The sequence below is a fragment of the Pan paniscus genome, chromosome 3, assembly GCF_029289425.2.
Source record: "Pan paniscus chromosome 3, NHGRI_mPanPan1-v2.0_pri, whole genome shotgun sequence".
NCBI classification, from domain to species: Eukaryota; Metazoa; Chordata; class Mammalia; order Primates; family Hominidae; genus Pan; species Pan paniscus.
In genome coordinates this window covers 145,407,912-145,427,598 of record NC_073252.2, presented here as the reverse complement: position 1 = coordinate 145,427,598, position 19,687 = coordinate 145,407,912, and the positions used below count along the sequence as shown (strand labels likewise).

General features: G+C 41.3%; 1 protein-coding gene across 1 annotated transcript in view; it reads right to left on the bottom strand.

Moving 5' to 3' along the window:
- Positions 1-12,527: 12,527 nt before the first annotated feature.
- EDNRA (endothelin receptor type A) overlaps positions 12,528-19,687 on the bottom strand; it is a 65,872-nt gene continuing 58,712 nt past the window's right edge. Inside the window, exons 6-8 of the mRNA XM_034959222.3 lie at positions 17,529-17,662; positions 16,994-17,102; positions 12,528-15,003 (exon numbers count right to left, since the gene is read on the bottom strand). Of these exons, the coding sequence (XP_034815113.1) occupies positions 14,863-15,003; positions 16,994-17,102; positions 17,529-17,662 (384 nt within the window). The 3' untranslated portion in view covers positions 12,528-14,862. The remainder of the gene's footprint in view (positions 15,004-16,993; positions 17,103-17,528; positions 17,663-19,687) is intronic.

Sequence of the window (19,687 nt, the reverse complement as noted above, 5' to 3'; positions counted from 1 at the left end):
CTATAACTGACCTCAGCTAACACTGGAGCTACTTAAATTCCCAATGATTTTAGAAAACTATTTTTTTTAAAGTGTGTGATTTGAAGGTAAATGAACCTATTCCAATTTAACTGCTTTATTTTTGTGGTTGCATATATAATCATATTTAAGCAATTTAAAATCCAAACTCCCTTTTGGAGCTGTTTTATTTTCTGAAGGGTCTTCCTTCCTTTTTCTTATGCCCAAGATGGTGTCTGGGTGCAGAAGGAAGCTTATTTACCTTCCGGCTTTGGGGAAGGGCTCCTTACCCAAGTGATGTGGTTCTCTCGTTTCCCTGTTGATCACCAGCTAAGATATGTACTCACCTCACTTGACTTCTATCCTCACTGTGTCTGCTGATAAAATGTCAGTTTTGTCCTCCATTAGCTTTCTGGCCTACCTGTGTAACCCAAGGCCTTCAGTGTCATCTCATCTCTCTCTGCAGTGACCCAAAGGCAAGTTCATAGATTCCTGACTCTTGGCTAGCTTCTATGACTTTCTCTAGGAACAAGTAGGAGCTTCTAGCTCTTTTCTATACTGCAAGGGAAAGTGTAGTAAACTTGAGGATGGCTAATACAGTCCCCTCTAACAACTCATGCTTCTTTCTCCTCCACTGCAAACACACATGCTGGTTTAGGCCAGCAGGCACTATGTGTGGTGTGGTGGTCTGCCCTCTGTCCCAGACAGGAATTGCAGTGCCTGAGGGCCTTTTTCCACCCAGGGCACAACTCGCCAGTTTGAGGTTTCTAGCTTATCTCTCTTCTCTGCCTCATTTCTGGCTCCACATTCAACCCCTCCACTGGCTAAATCTTAGGGGTCCAGAGTGGGACCACTGAGATCCTAAAGAATACAGGCAGGGCGTGCACTTTGCTCCCTGCTAAGCTCTCCTGCTGCTCAGGAGGGGTGTGTGCCCTCTCCTCAATCTGGTAGATACTTCTTTCATCATTGGTTTTGAAATCCTCCACTGACGACTTTGTTGTTCTGGGTGTTTCCTCTGCCCTCTCCTCTCAAATCTTAATGGTGGATAGGGTTTTAGGGATTAAAAAATCTCTGGATTACTGAAAGGAAAAATGTTTAGAGAGGCATTTAAGATGATTTTTCTTATTATCACTTTTAAACCCACACTGAAGGTCTAGGTCCTATACCTGTTCTGTTGGAATCTTGGCCAATCTCACAGTTTTTCTGGTCATTCTTAGAATAGTTATAATGGCCTTTGTTTAAAAAACAATTTCATATGAAAACTAAAATATGCAGGTCAGCATAATAATCAAACCCTTATACTCTTACCTAAATGTCATTACATAGGTTTCCCCCAAACATCACCTCCTCAGGGAGGCTTTCTCTGACCATTAAATGTAGCCTCATGGAAGTTCTAGGCAACCTTTGCCATTTCCTATTGTAACACCTTGATTTAGTTCACCTAACGTATACATATTGGGGGCTTACTACGTGGCATCCAGAATTATTCTAGGCACTAGGAATATCACAATAAATAAGATAGAGCCGGTCCTTTACCTAGTGGAAGGACACAAGCACTAGACAAACAATTAAATGAGCAAGAAAAATATCATTTAGCAGCATGTGCTATGCAGATAATTTTTTTTTTTGAGACAGAGTCTCACTGTGTCACCCAGGCTGGAGTGCAGTGGTGCAATCTTGGCTCACTGCAACCTCCGCCTCCCAGTTTCAAGTGCTTCTCCTGCCTCAGCCTCCCAAGTAGCTGGGACTACAGGCACCTGCCACCACACCAGGCTAATTTTTTTTTTTGTATTTTTAGTAGAGATGGGGTTTCACTATGTTGGCTAGGCTGGTCTTGAACTCCTGACCTCGTGATCCACCCACCTTGGCCTCCCAAAGTGCTGGGATTACAGGTGTAAGCCACCACGCTCAGCCTATGCAGAGAATTTAAACAGAGTGGTATGATAGGGTGACTCGGTGGCTAGTTTAGATTGTAGGGTCAAATAAGATCTCTCCAAGGAGAGAGCTGAAATCAGGACAACCACCTTTAACTTGTTGCATACTGTGTGATCGACAGAGGCAAAATCTTGTAGGATTGTACACCATGCAGCGTAATTTCTGGATGAGAGTTCATGAGCATAACCAGAGAATAGTCTTTGGAGTATTCTGCAACAACCTGGTGAAATGACGAGTGATCTCACGCGTGGTCAGAGGTAATGCCATTATTTTGCCTCAACCAATTCATGGTTCAGTAGAGTATTAAGCTCCCATGATCCTTCTATATTTTGATTGAAAAAGACCTGAAATTCTGGGCTGATTACAAAAATGAGTGGCTATACCACCTAACCAAGTCCAAGGAGTTTTGCAATTCATATTGTAATTGTTGGATATTTAAAATGATACTGGATCTGAGAAATAGGGGGACAATGTAGAGAAAGTGGTGAACTCAGAATCCCTTCTGCCTGATGAATATTGAGGCCAAGTATATTTGGAATCTAGCACTTGGTGGAGGTGTGTGGGAGGGGAAGGAAGGAGTTAGAAAACAGTCTACTATTTTTTTTTTTTTTGAAACAGGGTCTCTCTCTGTCACCTAGCTGGAGTGCAAGTGGCACGATCTTGGCTCACTGCAACCTCTGCCTCCAGGGTTCAAGCAATCCTCCAACCTCAGCCGCCTGAGTAGCTGAGACTGCAGGCATGCATGAACATGTCAGGCTAATTTTTATATTTTTTTGGTAGAGGTGGGTTTCACCATGTTGCCCAGGCTGGGACAAGCTACTATTTTATAGATTTTCCGTAGACATACACAGGAGTGGAAGATAGGCACGTTAGACTGCCCTGGGGCTTCATCTCCTGCAGCAACCCTAACTGATAGATTTGGAACACTTAGAAAGACTCTTTAATGTGGAACAGCTTTGAGATTAGGACATATCTGTCAAATAAAAGATTAAGGGATATATGCAGATAGTATACACCTTCAGCTTCTTGGAAATGTATTTTCTCTGATTGGTTCTCTAAGAAAGCATACATATATAAAGAAAAGATTTTGATTTAACTTGGGTATATAGTGTATAGTCAACTGTTAAACTGAGGAAGTTTAAACATCATTATCATAAAAAATTATATATATATATATACACATATATATGTATATAAAGTGTGTGTGTGTGTATTTGACTGCCAGAGCAATGAATATTCCTTATAGAAAAAATCTGCACAGTTATGTTTCCACTGGTACACAAAAATAGCCTTGAGCATGACTGAGATGCCTTCTGACTCCAGCCCTAGGTGAGTCTTCCCCTAGTTCCCCTGGCTAGATGGTGGCCAAGGTAAAGTGTTCATACTGGTGCATTGGATGGTTATCTTTCCAGGATGCTCCTATAAGGCACTATTTAAAAAGGCACTGATATAGTTTAGATATTTGTCTGTGCCCAAATCTCATGCTGAATTGTAATTCCCAATTGTATTAGTCCATTTTCATACTGCTATGAAGAAATATCTGAGACTGGGTATAAAGAAAAAGAGGTTGAACGGACTCATGGTTCCACATGGTTGGGGAAGTCTCACAATCATGGCCGAAGGCAAGGGAGGAGCAAAAGCACATCTTACATGGTGGCAGGCAAGAGAGCATGTGCGGGGGAACTGCCCTTTATAAAACCATCAGATCTCATAAGCCTTATGAACTATCACGAGAATAGCAAGGGAAAAACCTGCCCCCATGATTTGATTACCTCCCACCAGGTCCTGCCCACGACATGTGGGGATTATGAGGGCTACAGTTCAAGATGAGATTTTGGTGGGGCAGACCCAAACCATATCATTCTACCCTGGGACCCTCCAAAATCTCATGTCCTCAAATTTTAAAACTGATTATGTCTTTTCAACAGTCCCCCAAAGTCTTAACTCATTTCAGCATTAACTCAAAAGTCCACAGTCCAAAGTCTCATCTGAGACAATGCAAGTCCCTTCTGCCTAAGAGCCTGTAAAATCAAAAGCAAGTTAGTTACTTCCTAGATACAGTGGGGTACAGGCATTGGGTAAATACACTCGTTCCAAACAGGAGAAATTGGCAAAAACAAAGGGGCTAAGTCCGAAATCCAGTGGGGCAGTCAAATCTTAAAGCTCCAAATGATCTCCTTTGACTTCATGTCTCACATCCAGGCCATGCTGATGCAAGAGGTGGATTCCCATGGTCTCAGGCAGCTCTGCCACTGTGGCTTTGCAGAGTATAGCCCCTCTCCTGGCTGCTGGCATTGAATGTCTGCAGCTTTTCCAGGTGCACAGTGCAAGCTGTTGGTGGATCTACCATTCTGGGGACTGGAGGCTAGTTGCCCTCTTCTCACAGCTCCACTAGACAGTGCTCCAGTGAGGACTCTGTGTGGGGGCTCCCACCCCACATTTCCCTTCCCCACTGCCCTAGCAGAGGTTCTCCATGAGGGCTCTGCCCCAGCAGCACACCTCTGCCAGAACATCCAGGAGTTCCATACATCCTCTGAAATCTAGGTGGAGGTTCTCAAACCTCAGTTCTTGACCTGTGCTCACCTGCAGGCCTGATACCATGTGTAAGCTGTCAAGGCTTGGGGCTTGCACCCTCTGAAGCAATGACTTGAACTGTACGTTGGCCCCTTTTATCCACAGCTGGGACACAGGGCATCAAGTCCCAAGACTGCACAAAACAGCAAGGCCTTAGGCCCAGCACAGAAAACTATTTTTTCCTCTTAGGCCTCCCTGCTTGTATTGGGAGGGGCTGCCGTGAAGACCTCAGACATGCCTGGGAGACATTTTCCCCATTGTCCTGTAATTAACACTTGGGTCCTTGATACTTATGTAAATTTCTGCAGCAGGCTTGAATTTCTCCTCAGAAAATGGGTTTTTCTTTTCTATTGCATCATTAGGCTGCAAATTTTCCAAGCTTTTATCCTCTGCTTCCCTTTTAAACACAAGTTCCAATTCCAAACCATATCTTTGTGAATACATAAAACTGAATGCATTTAGTAACACCCAAGTCACCTCTTGAACACTTTGTTGCTTAGAAATTTCTTCCACCAGATACCCTAAATCATCTCTCTCAAGTTGAAAGTTCCACAGATCTCTAGGGCAGGGGCAAAATACTGCCAGTCTCTTTGCCAAAACATAGCAAGAGTCAACTTTGCTCCAGTTCCCAACAATCCTCATCTCCATCTGAGACCACCTCAGCCAGGACCTTATAGTCCATTTCACTATCAGCATTTTGGTCAAAGCCATTCAACAAATCTCTAGGAAGTTCCAAACTTTCCCACATCTTCTTGTCTTCTGAGCCCTCCAAGTCTCTAGGAAGTTCCAAACTTTCCCATATTTTTCCGTCTTCTTCTGAGCCCTCCAAACTGTTCCAACCTCTGCCTGTTACCCAGCTCCAAAGTCACTTCCACATTTTCAGGTATTCTTATAGCAGTACCCCACTCTACCAGTACCAATTTATTGTATTAGTTCATTTTCATACTGCTATGAAGAAAAACCTGAGACTGGGTAATTTATAAAGAAAAAGAGGTTTAATGGACTCAGAGTTCCACATGGCTGAGGAGGACTCACAATCATGGCAGAAGGCAAAGGAGGAACAAAGGCACATCTTACATGGTGGCAGGCAAGAGAGCATGTGCAAGGGAGCTGCCCTTTATAAAGCCATCAGATCTCATGAGACTTATTCACTGTCACGAGAATAGCCTGGGAAAAACCTGACCCCATGATTCAATTACCTCCCACCAGGTCCTTCCCACAACAAGTGGGGATTATGGGAGCTACAGTTCAAGATGAGATTTGGGTGGGGACACAGCCAAACCATATCACCAATGTTGGAAGTGAGAACTGGTGAGAGGTGTTTGGTACATGGAGGCAGATCCCTCATGGTTTAGTGCTGTTTTCATGATAGTGAGTTATCACAAAATCTGATTGTTTAAAAGTATTGGAGATGAGTGAAGAGAGCTTCCCCCCACTGTCTCTCCCTTGCCCCTGCTTTTGCCATGTGACATACCTGCTCCCCCTCCACCTTCCACCCTGATTGTAAGCTTCCCAAGGCCTCCCTAGAAGCTGAGCAGATGCCAGCACCATGTTATCTCCTGTAAAGCCTACAGAACCAGGAGGCAATTAAACCTCTTTTCTTTATAAATTACCCAGTCTCAGGTATTTTTATAGTGATGTGAGAACGGCCTAATACAGGCACTTTTCTATGTATGGCACAAATAGGCCTTTGTCCTTAAGCCTAACATACAGACAGAGGACATGGAACTCATAGGAAATCCTATGCCTGGAGACATAGGCACCTTTGATCATCAGTGAAGACCTTCTTCCTTTCCAAGACTGCCATTTCCTCCCCCTCTCACCTTCTCTGGGAACTTCACCTATCAAGTATCTTTTTATTTTCATCCCTACACAATTTTTTCCTTTCACTGGTGTCAATTCTTCTGTCCTAAAAACGCTGAGGTTGTATTTTTCTTGAATATACATACACCTTTCCTTTGCCCCTGCTGTTTCCTCTGACTGCTGCCCGAGTTCCCAAGTGTTCTCACAGTCACACTCCTTGGACGAGCAGCCTGTGTTTGCTGCCTGCACTTTCCCGCCCACCCTGACTTAATCTTGTTACCTCTCTTACTGGTTTGCAGCTTCATAAATGACTCAAATTTTCACGTGACAGCTATTTGAGAGGGGCGTGTTCTGTAAAGGGCAATTGCAGCTGCTTTCTGGCATGAGTAACATTTGGAGACACAGAAACACCTAACAGTCATACCCGCTGAGAGTCTGAAATGGATTCCTACAGGGGTCGACGTGACTATCCCACAGAAAAGCCATGCTCTTTGACAGCAGCTGGGACTGCAGCTGTGGGGGAGGAAGCTTGGATTGTCAATTAGGAGAGATTTTAGTATATTACACTAAGATGGCCCAGTAAAGAAAGTGAAAGTAGTTTTAAATAGGAGCCCAAATTTAGTATGTTGAAGAATCTAACATGATCAATGTCTGGAATTTGTCATTTATGTTCAGCAGTGAAATAGAAATGTGTGTCTTTGCCCAGATTCTTCCTGAAGCTGACCTTGAACCAAGGATTTGGGTGTAAGTGGTTTGTTAAGGCACAGCTTCCAGAGGAAATTAGTAAGGGAGTGGAAGAAGTAGGCTGCGGGAAGGAAAGAGAGAAACTAAGTAAAGTTGAGATGTCAGGTGAAGTCCCAGACTCAGCCTGATCTCCAGGGTGCAAGGTGTTTACCCCACCTTGAGATACAAGAGCTGGTGTAAGTCCACACCAGTAAGTCATTGGCTATAGGTCGTGGTGGGGGTGGAGGAGGACATACAATTCCCAGGCAGTTCTTCTTACAGTCTAGGTGGGCTCCAGTGTCCAAGGGCGAGCCACCGAATGTTGCAGGTGTAAATATTAAGCAGTAGAAACACTGCTGAGCCCAGGAGTTCGAGACCAGCCTGGGTAACATAGCGAGACCCCCCTCTCTACTAAAAACAAAAAGTAAAAAAATAAAAGAAAGTCAGGTGTGGTGGCATGCACCTGTACTCCCAGCTACTCAGGAGGCTGGGGTGGGAGGATTTCTAGAGCCCAGGAGGTCGAGGCTGTAGTGAGCTGTGATCATACCACTGCACTCCAGCCTGGGTGAAAGAGTGAGACACTGTTTCAAAAACAAACAAAATCCAACAAAAAAACCCCAAAACATTGAAGCTGGAGATGAGTGAAGAGAGCTGGTAAAATGGATGCAAGGGGGTCCGGTCTGGTCTTTGACAGTGTCTGCTTACGTGTCCCTAACAGTGTATGCTCCTCCATCGTGATGGTTCCAGTGTAAAGTGGGGCAATTTCATGGCATCTGGAGCTGCTGAACTCTTCAATGATGGATCAACCCAGGACTAGTTTGGCCATTCTGGAGACATCCTGGCTGTAACTGGTGATATTAACTATGCACAAACCTTATGATCCAGCAGCAGTCCTGCTTACATCTCCCAGAGAAATCATGCAAATCCCCCTGGAGACTTGACAATGATGTACAGCACTGTCTTGTTTAGGGTAGCAAAGGACTGGATAAGTCAGATATATATCCCCATATGTATTAGTCCGTTTTCAAGCTGCTGATAAAGACATACCCGAGACTGGGCAATTTACAAAAGAAAGAGGTTTATTGGACTTACAGTTTTATGTGTCTGGGAAGGCCTCACAATCATGGCAGAAGGTGAAAGGCATGTCTCACATGGCGGCAGACAAGAGAAGAGAGCTTGTGGAGGGAAACTCCCCTTTTAAAAACCATCAGATCTCATGAGACTTATGCACTATCACAAGAATAGCATGGGAAAGACCTGCCCCCATGATTCAATCATCTCCTATTGGGTCTCTCCCACAGCATGTGGGAATTATGGGAGCTACAAGATGAGATATGGGTGAGGACACAGAGCCAAACCATATCACCATATATAGGGTTTCCCTCCATATATACATGGATTGTTCATTAATTATTGTTCTGTAAGAGTTTTAAAGACATTATTGACATATTTGATATATTCTTTTTATAATTTGAAAGGGAAAATTATTTTTAAAAACTAATAACAATTGATGAATGAACTGAGCTAAGTATGTCAAAAAGGAGCTGAAATAAGGAGTAGCAAGATATATAGACAAGTCTCCTTTCTTTTTTTTTTTTTTTTTTTTGAGACAGAGTCTTGCTCTGTCACCCAGGCTGGCATGCAGTGGAGTGATCTCGGCTCACTGCAACCTCCACCTCCTGGGTTCAACCAATTCTCCTCCCTCAGCCTCCCGAGTAACTGGGATTACAGGCACCTACCACCATGCTTAGCTAACTTTTGTAATATTAGTGGAGATGGGCTTTAGCAATGTTGGCCAGGCTGGTCTTGAACTCTTGACCTCAGGTGATCCACCCACCTTGGCTTCCCAAAGTGTTGGGATTACAGGTGTGAGCCACTGCGTCCGGCCAATTCTCCTTTCTTTGGGAAATCACCCTTCTACCCCCAGCTCCAGGGGTTGGCTCTGCTTGCTAGATGTAAGTTGGTCAGCAGAATTCCATTTGTCCCAATGGAATTTTGACTGAGAGTGAGGGAGAGTAATCCAGGCCTATCCCTATCAGGTTTCATAACATAGAGAAAAAGTTGGACCTATGACATTAATTTTTCATTAGGCACAAATGTATTCCCTTTACTTGCTCACACTTAGATGTTCTCATTTTAGGATATTTTAAAAGCACAAGCACTTAATTGAAGTTAACACTAAAAGTCATACTTTGAGAGAAATAGAGAGCTATAGTTCATGGAGAAATGGCATTATTCTGAAAAAAGCATGCACAAATGGAGTGAGTAAGAGGACGAGTGGGGTGGCTCACGCCTGTAATCCCAGCCCGTTGGGAGGCTGAGGTGGGTGGATTCCTTGAGCCCAGGAGTTTGAGACCTCCCTGGGCAACATGGTGAAACCCCGTCTCTACTAAAAATACAAAAAGTAGCGAAGTATGGTGACATGTGTCTGTAGTGCCAGCTACTGGGGAAGCTGAGATGGGAGGATTGCTTGAGCCCAGGAGGTCAAGGCTGCAGTGAACCGAGGTTGCACCACTCCACTCCAACCTGTGCAATAGAGTGAGATCCTGTCTCAAAACAGAACAAAACAAACCACCCACCCTGCAAAAAAAAAAAAAAAAAAAGAAAAAAATGCAGTGAGTCAGAGCTGTGCTCTGTGTGCTCTGGAGGTGCCTTGGGCCTGTGATTTGGCTGACAATGTGGTAGTATGCAGACCGCACAGGGTCATTACTCCCACCTGGGACAAATCTATCACACAACATCAAGTATACAGTTGTATCTACCTTCATAGAATCAAATTCAAGTAAAAGATGATCAGTTCCATTTAGATAAACTAGATAAAGGGCCTGTGGTTTAGGACTAAAAGGGAAAAATTTGTGGAATTCTCTATATTCCTCTAGGAAGATTCCATGACTCTTCCGATTCTAACTAGGGTTGGCATTGCTGTTCCTAATTTATTACCACCCCCAAAGAAATACAGCTGGTAGAATCTACTGAATAATATTGATGCTAAAAGCTTGGGAAAGTAGGAGATACAATGAGTTCTGGCTTCATCAAATCAAAAGTGAACTATTCTAGCATGCCTCATAGGGAAAGCCCAGTTTTGCAGTTACAATGCTATTTTCAATCTTTGATTCTTTCCTGATTCTAGGAACCCAAGTCTGTCCCCTTTCAGTTTTAAAAACAAAAAAGTCAAAATACATCAGTGCTGACCAAATATAGACCTTGGTTTGTCTTTGTTACTATTTAGAGAAAAGTATGGCAGAAACTTCTTCAAATGTAGGATTATTAAAAAAAAAACAAAAAACCACTGGGTTTTAATTGTGAAGACCCCATTGGAATTTCAGAAACATTCAACTGCATATGGTGAACTTGCACTCTGATTTAACTTTGCTTTGAAGTATGGAGTAAAATCAATAAATACAGGGCTGTACTCTATTATTTTACAAATAAAGAAATAGAAGACTCAGAATCATGAGCTTGCAGTGGTTTGGGAAGGCTGGCAGTACATTTCCCTTCACTCTACACATAAAAGGTTTTCCATGCTATCTCATGGACTAGTGATACTCCTAAGAATAACAATAGAGGTAATAGATTAGTCAAAGATTGACATTTGTCTCAGGTATTTCCTAATTATATCTAGGAATTGTGTTTCATTATTTTGATAATTTTAAATTACTTTTGAATGGAAAATAATATGTATTTACTGACTTTATAAAAACTCACAATGTAGAGACAATACTATATTGCTTATTCTTATGCCATTTTCCTAGAGGTGACATAATGTTCATGCAAAGTAAAATGAGAGTTGTGGAAGCAAAGGCCCTCATACTTGTCTGCTGATGCTCACCAACTGAAGTTAAAAGAATTTTGACTACTCTTTCCTTTGTGCCTTTACCAGCCTCTATGCTGACGTCTGTTGAGTCACCACAAAGCTCGTCACTGCATTTATTTATTTATTCATCTGATTTCCTGTTCCCAGCTATTAGCACAATGTAATATGATGGTTGTTCATAGTATTTGTGTTGAGTGAACAGATAAATCAAGAAGGGGATGGAGGGATGGATGAAATGATGCAGCACAGGGATTTTTAGGGCAGTGGGGCTCTTCTGAATGATACTGTAATGGTGGATATGTGATATTATACATTTGTCCAAAGCCATAGAATGTCGAGCACAGAGTGAACCTTAATGTAAACTATAGTCTTTAGTTAATAATATTGCATCCATATTGGTTCGTTTACTGTAACAAATGTGCCACACTAATACAAGGTGTAAAAAATAGGGGGAAACTGTGTGGAGAAGGGGGGAGAAAGGAGGGCATGTAGGAATTTTCTGTAATTTTGGATCAATTTTTCTGTAAACCTAGAACAGCTCTAAAAAACATAAAGTCTATTAAGTTAACGACAACAAAAGATAACTCAAGATAACTTAGATGAGATGGTCTTAGAATGTGCATATTGCAAGCAACAGAAAACCAGATTTAACTAGTGTAGGTGAAAAGGTAAATGTGTTGGTTTGTTTACTGAAGCCATAAGAAAGCATCAAGGAGAGCTAGAACTGGGGACTTTGATGCTCTTCTTCATCTTCATGACACTCTAGATTGACTTTCTTCATAATGCTCAACCACAGCGTCCAGCCACGCCCAGGCTCACAACCTCCCAGCCCTGCTTTAGTAGGAAAATAGCTCTATCTGACTTAGTTCTTACTGAGAAACTCCCAGAGGATGCTGGTCAGCCTCGCCTAACCTAATCACTTATGGGAGAGGAGAGACTGGCTCCAACTGGAATACAGCTGTTTATAAGGCTGGAAATGAGTAGGCATGTCAGGAGCCTATTGTGGTTATCCTGGCAAGAGAAGATGGTGCTCAGACTAGGGAGGTAGAGGCAGAGACAGAGAAGTGGTCAGGTTCTGGATATATTCTGAAGATAGAGCTCTCAGGACTTATGGAGATGTTGGCTAAAAGGTGTGAGGAAAAGGAATGAGCAATGACTTCAAAGTTTTTATCCTGAACAACTCCTAAAAAATTGGACTGTCTATAACTGAGCAGAGGAATATTAGGCAGGGTAAGCTGGAAAATATCAGGAGCTTCATTCCGCATATATTATGGTGTACTAGCCATCCAACTGTGGATGTCAAGTAAACAGTTGGATATATATGAATCTTTTCCTCCAGGTATCTACCTGACATATTGCTTATTGACTGTAATTGTTTATTGCCTAGAATGCAAGCTCCGTGGGATCAGGAACTTTGTCTGTTTTGTTTACTATGTCCCCAATATCTGGAAGAATGCCTGGTGCATAGTAGATGCCCAATTAAACTTACTGAAAAGGTAAATGAAGGAATGAATGACAGAGTTAAATGCTCAGTACAACAAAATAGGTTGGTTGAGAATAGAGGTAGGAAGTACCTGTTTGATAGTAAACTGCTTTCCAGGATATTACTAAGGAGAGGTTTGCAACAGGCATTATGTAACAAACATTTTCTATGGAAAACTATGTAAAAATGAAGAGACACTTGCAAGGTTTCTGTAAACTTTTATTTTATACTTATGGGCCACTGCCAACTCAGGGCCTTGGCTTCTGGCTCATTTCTACAAAGTTACTTGTTGAAAAGATGTAGTAAAGGTAGAAATTGGAAATATTCCTACTAGTAAACCACAGTTACTTACCAGTCCATAAATAAAATGCACGTTGAAGCCTTCAGAAATCTATGACTTTTTGAATTTATAAAATGCATTTTTTTCATATGAAAGAAACAAAGCATCTTGAAAAAAAGACAATTGTCTAAACAAAATGGTGTGAACCTATGGCTTATATTATAGGCATATATCACTGCATATGATGTGCCAGTGGAATAATAGATTTGACTGCTAACACACAAAAGGGCAGTACTTCTTAGCCTTGCAATTTAAGCAACTGGAACCTGATGTTATTTTACCTGTCCTAAAATATGGCCCAACAAATTATCTTACCTAATTTATTATCAGCAATCTGTCTGGTGAAGTCTGAAAGAAACATCAGACAACCTGGCAATTTCATCACCACATTGAATTGAGGATAAGAACAATATAATACTTCAAAGTGTAATGACTTTTGCTCCAGCACAGGAAACAATACGACCCCAAATACTGCTTTATCAAACCAACCAACCAAACAAAACCCTATATTGCTAGTCCACAGCTCATCTGCTTTCACGCTGCCTCTTATATCCCATTTGTAATGGTAACATGATTACAAGATTTATGAATGCAGAAGGTTGTTACAGGTTAAGATGGACTGAGGCAGGTTGTCATGATGAACAATCACCTAGATTTTACTCAGACTATGCACTTTGGCACAACTGCGGGGCACAATTATTAGATTAGATTAAATCCATACATACCATCACACACATGCATATATCACACACACAAATACATTCCACAGAGAGAGTCTAGAAAAATGGGCTAAAAGAAATTTACAATTGTTTATATATATACACACACACTAGTAAAAGATTTTCTGCTGTACTCACAGTCTGTAAACATCTGGGAAAATGCCCAGCAAAAGTCACTGTGGGCCCTTTGAAATGGTGACAATGTGGGAGGGAGATGTTGGGGTGGGGAGTTAGGTTCATACTGAAAACCCCAAGAAGTGAAGAATCATAAGTTCTGGTGGCATTTGTGGGTAATTATTTTTCACTGACATGATAAACTCATCTGGCCACTTCAAAATTATGTTTCCTATATGGAAAAGGGAATGATCAAAAAAGACTTACTGCCAGTTAACATTTTAAGAAAAATTAAGAGAATAGGAGGTGATATGTATATACATATATATGTCACTATTACAAATACCTGAATGAAAATTTCCAAATCATCTGAAAAATTCGATCTTTTTCTCTTAGGTGTGCTTTAGACTTCTATATACAGTGCACTGAAAGTCTCAGGCAGAGTTAAATGACACATACATTAACATTTTGGTACTTGACATTGATTTTTCATACAAAATTTACATGAAAAACAGATTGAACTTGTGAAAAAGAACTATCTGATTGAAGCATTACTTTTGAATTTAACATACAAAACATGTTCAAGGTCCCTTGTAATAAAACACCATTTAAAAAATAAAATACAGTTTTAAAAAAATTCTTTGAGTAACATCTATTAAACTGCCAAATGTGTCATCAGACTGTGCTTTAAGGGCCTGTAGTATTTGTTGTAGCTTTAGAATTTGTGTTTTAAAAAAATAAACAGTGACGTGGAAAATACTAATCTAATTGCTCACCTGAATACTATTTTTGTCTTTTTTTTTTCAAACTATGTGTAAATAAGTTCAAATAATCATGTTAGGCTATTATGCAGTTAAAAAATACTGGCACCAAATGACATTTCAAATAAAAGTGACTTGAGCCCATATTGTGTTTGGCTGAAGGACAAAAAAATCACTTAAAAAAAGTAGAAAATCTTGTCATAATCTCTAAAGTTTCATGGTGACCAGTTCCCATTGAACATTCACCAGAACTGCCATAAAAGCTAGCCATGTACTTGAAAGCTCTATTTTCATGCAAAAGTAGTAAATATCCTTCTGGTTTCATTTAACAGTCTTCATTCTCCCCCAGCTCCCACCATTTTTTAGTGCTGAATACAACACGCAGAATATGTAAATTAGATCAATTAAAGAAGTACGATTCGTAGATGTTGTGGGTGGATAAACCAGTCTACCCTTGCGGTTTTGGAAAGCATTTCTTCTTGGGTGTGGGAGTGAATTAAGGAAGAAGGATCAGAGAAGAGATTCCCGGAGTCACAGTTGCCTTGTGATTTTTTCTCCGAGAGGATTATGGGAGTACCGAGGAGTGCTTCTAAGGGTGGTCAGTTCATGCTATCCTTATGGCTGCTCCGGTCTGTGTTGTGGTTGTTTTGATCGTGGTTCTTCCACTGGATGCTTGTTCCGTTCATGGGGACCGAGGTCATCAGACTTTTGGACTGGTAACAGCAGCAGCAGAGGCATGACTGGGGGAAGGAACAGACTCGAAGTAAGGTGAGCCTACCAGCCCATTCCCGGCCAAACACAGCGGCCCTGGGCCATGCTAATGAGGGGCAAATGTCCATTCGCATTCGAGGGAAGTGAACCTTGACAGTAACCTAGAGTGGAGAGCCTGTTATCACCAGGCAGGAGTTACACTGTCCATTCCAGTGCAGAGAAATAGAACCCTTGTTTCTCTTTTTAATTTTATTACCAAGTGCAAGAGAAAGGGAAGGCACTGTAGGTGAGAGGAAGGGCTCTCCACAGCTTGGGGCAGGCATGGGTAGGGCTGGGCTGGTGGGGGCGTCCTAGCATTTCTTCAGTGTGCACCACCTGTGTGGCTCTCCACACCAGGTACCTTATCAGATCCTCACAACAGCCTTGGATGTTCTCCCATTTTATGCTATTCCCCCACTTTATGAATGAAGACAGTGAGGTCCAGAGAGGATAATGAGAGTTAGAACTGGAATTAGAACCCAGGACTCTCTAGATTTGGGCTCTTTCTCTTGGATATACTGCCTTTTTAGGAAGATTCATCAAAAAGTGAGGTTAATTTCTGATAATTTTTACCTTGATTTTCCCTCCCCCAATGAATATGTAAATTAATGAGTAAGTAATAATGAATTTCAGCTTATATAATGTACTAATTTTAACCTGCATGTTAGTCAATCCATTTTGGGCCGAGTGTTTTGTGACTGGCAAACATTTCCAAGAAGACCTCAGAAATACGGCCCCAAACTTCCATACCGAGTTTCATCTGTTTGTGTGATTCCTTGGTTAATATATGTCTGCCTCTGTTTAGACTGTAAGTTCCATGCAGGTCGTTACTGTGTTTTTCCTCTCTACTCTGTCCCTAATAGTAATCAACTCATATTGAGCACTTATTATTTCAAGCATTTTACATATATTACCCTCCTTATGAGAGAGATACTGTGATCATCCAATTTTATAGGTGAGGAAACTGAAAAAGCAAGAGAGGCACTAACCAGACCTGGGGTAGATAGTTAGCAAGCGCAGGGCTGTAATGTCCATCGAGGCTCTTTGCTTCCAGAGCCTGCATTCTTGACCTCTACCGCACTCTGCCTCATATGTACCATAAGCTAAAGTTAAACAGCCTGGTCCAAGATAACAAAATCCAGTGAGGATTAAGCCTATGCTAAAATGACTTCAGGAACCAGAAAATTACACATCAATAAGACAGGCTTAGAGCTTCTGAAGGACATGGGTGGCTGAGCTGGCTGGAGGTTTGAAAGCAGAAGGAAACTGATTTTGAATAAAATTATATTTGTTCAGATTCCCACAGCAATAAGCATTTACTTTCCTTGAAGATTCTATTACTAAGTACACAATTAAATAGCATTTAGTGAGACCTTTCTTTTTTTTTTTTTTTTTTTTGAGACTGAGTCTGGCTCTGTCGCCCAGGCTGGAGTGCAGTGGCGCTATCTCGGCTCACTGCAAGCTCCACCTCTTGGGTTCATGCCATTCTCTGAGTAGCTGGGACTGCAGGTGCCCGCCACCATGCCCAGCTAATTTTTGTATTTTTAGTAGAGACAGGGTTTCACCATGTTGGCCAGGATGGTCTCGATCAGTGAGAGCTTTCTTAACAATAGAGCTTATATTTTGTCAAGACTTTGGTTCAAGTCTAAGACAATGTAAGGTATGAATAGGTCTTATGTACTCTCTGTGGCCTGGAGCATACATTGAAACATTTCTCTCTAAAGGAGGGTTCTAAACTGGCATGCGATTTAGTCCTTTTGATTTTAACCTCTTTGTATGTGGTTGTCTAAATAGGAACTGCTTTTCTGTTATGCCGACAATCTGACTCTCTTTCTGGGTAATAAAACATGATTTTCACTTCACTGCTAAAAAGTAGTATAGCTGATCAAAGTAATATTACAACTGGAATTGGCTGTGTCTGTTGACTGTTTAATATACTCATTTTGTTGTCTTTAAAAAATACTTGAAAAATCATCTTACCTGGAAACAATTTTTAAATTTCTTGCTCACAAAATACAGAGCTATGGGGTTTATACATGAATTCATGGTTGCCAAGTTAATACCGATGTAATCCATGAGCAGTAAGAAACTAGAGCAAAAGAAAATGGTGTAGAATAATTAGAATATATTGTTTTAAAATCTGCTCACTAGCATTTCTTCCTAGAATAAGCATTTTTCTTGCCCAGAAGCCATTTCTTATGGGTGGCAGTTAGAATTTTGTAAAAAGTGCTTGTTTAAATGGCAGTTTCAGTTTTGCAGGACAGTTACAGATACATCACTAGTTGGTTAGCTCAAACCCTTATGCACAGCCTCAGGAGGGGAGGGGCAAGATAACAGATGTGGCTTGCACACATTTTGGGATCAGTTATAGGCTATGTCAGCTAAAGAAAAAAATCAACTTTGCAGTTTTAATTTTCAGGGCTAACGGGCATGTAGAGTAGCTGGTTTTGTAAAAGTATTATAAATATGAAAATCTGAGAAACTCCAATTTTCTAGCGAGTACACAGGATCATACCTAAGTAATTCACATCGGTTCTTGTCCATCTCATTATACACAGTTTTCTTCAATATACGGCTTAAATGAAGAGGGAACCAGCAAAGAGCAAAAATTACAACCAAGCAGAAAACTGTTTTTGCCACTTCTCGACGCTAAAGGAAAGTGAGAAAAAAATAGGACAACAAATTTAGTGTTTTTATACTAGATGCAAGAACTACAGTACCAAGAAGTAGCAGACACCAGAGAAAGAATAATTCAAAGAAGAGCCAGGAGAACAGCCTGGCTTACATTGCCTCTACCTCTTCAAGATTCTAAGGTCAGTGTTCTAACCAAGGAATTGCTAATGATGCTTCTGGGCAGCTTCCAGGAAGGATGGGGGCCTCAGGTTGGTTATTAGGGCCAGGACAGAGGTTATATGCCAGGAGAGAGGTGGAAACTGGCTGGAGGCGAGCCAGCTGAGTCTGCAGCTGTGTGTGTGTAGGTGGCTGAGTCTGCCTGTGTGTGTGTGTAGAGGGGTGGAGTGTGACTGCATGGGGGAAAGGGTTAGCTAATGACTCTTAATAACAGGTAACTAATTAGCATTAATGATGGCATGGAAGGCAAGGAGACTGAACATCACATGATATTGCATGGACAAATCAACAAAGACCTGGAGAAAACAAAATAGGAGTGGGGAGTAGAAAAGGAAAAGTCATAGCACTATGTTTTTTCCTTTTCCTGATCTTGAACATAGCTATTATTGGGATTTTTTGCTCTTTAAATTCTTTTCTTAATGACATGTAGTTTCTTAATGACATATAAAAATATTATATGTTGTTTGCAAGCAGAAGGATGAGGGTAAAGGATTATCAGCAGTGATGACTAGAAAATCTGAAACATGCTGACCTTGGACGGACTTCATGGAAGGTTTGCATGCCTTTCAGTCTGCTCAGGATCAGAAAATCTATAAATTAGGAATTATCTGCAACCATTCATTGGTGTGCATTATTTGAGTATTATATTGCATGCATTTAGAAGCCTGACTAGGAACACAAAATGCAACTTGTCTGTAACTGGGATCAGTTAATGTCAAAATAAAACTGATTAAAAACAGGGTCTGGAAGGGTAATGCTGGCTCAACCTGAAACATATAACATTAAGTCTGGGAAGCCTACAATAAACTCACATGATTGGCTGAGCCATTCAAAATATTCTGGGGCAGTTTTCATAACTCGCTACTCTAGCTAAAGGAACTGGGAGTTCTTTAACCTCTCATAGTTATTGGGCTAGCTGGGATATGGCTTTGGAGTAATGACTGAGGGAAGAAATAAAATATTCAAATCTTCAGGAATGGGGGCTCTTTTTAAAAGGGTCATTTTGTGTGTCCAGAAAGACACTGTGCCCAGAAAAATAGAAAAGCAGTGTATTAGGGGAGAGGTTACCTTTCCTGAGTGCATACTCAAAGACGATAACGCTTTTAAAAGCAGTATTAGTACACTGCCATGATAGTCTGATATTTGCTTAACCAATATCCATTCTCCTGTCTTCCTTACCATCACTCTGGTCTTGATTTGTTAAGGCAGCTGGGGAACCTGGCCTAATTATCTACATGGCCACTTGGCAGGGTTTTGACCCGTTAGATGAAATAGAAACCATTGCATGGGTTTCCGGAAGAGCTACTGAGAAGTATAGGGACACTCCTTTGATGCACACCCATGATGGGTTGTTTTCTGTTCTTCCCCTCTTGCTGCTTGGAAATCAGATATAAAAGTAGAGCTGCTGCTACTGTCTTCTGAGACTGAAGCAAAGATCAGCAAAACAGTAGACACCTGGCCTCTAACTTGGCTTGACCACTAAATCTTGATGTCTGAACTTTTTGCTATGGGAGAAAGATAAACTCCTTCTTGGTCAACTAACAGTTATTTTGGGTTTTGTGTTCCCAGCATCCGAACACAACCCCTACTTGATAAAACTGTCATCATTATGATGAGGAGAAATTAGAGACAACCAAGCAAGAAGCAAAACTATGAGCCCCACAGAGTATTAGTCAAGATGGCAAGGTTTTGTGCTCTATGCTGTTTCTCCCACAGTCCCATCTGCAGGACTTTCAGCCACACTTGCTCTTCTGTACTTAGGATTTGCTACAGATTTGAGTGGCACCAAAAGGAACGTTAACTGCATGAGGACAAAATCTTGGG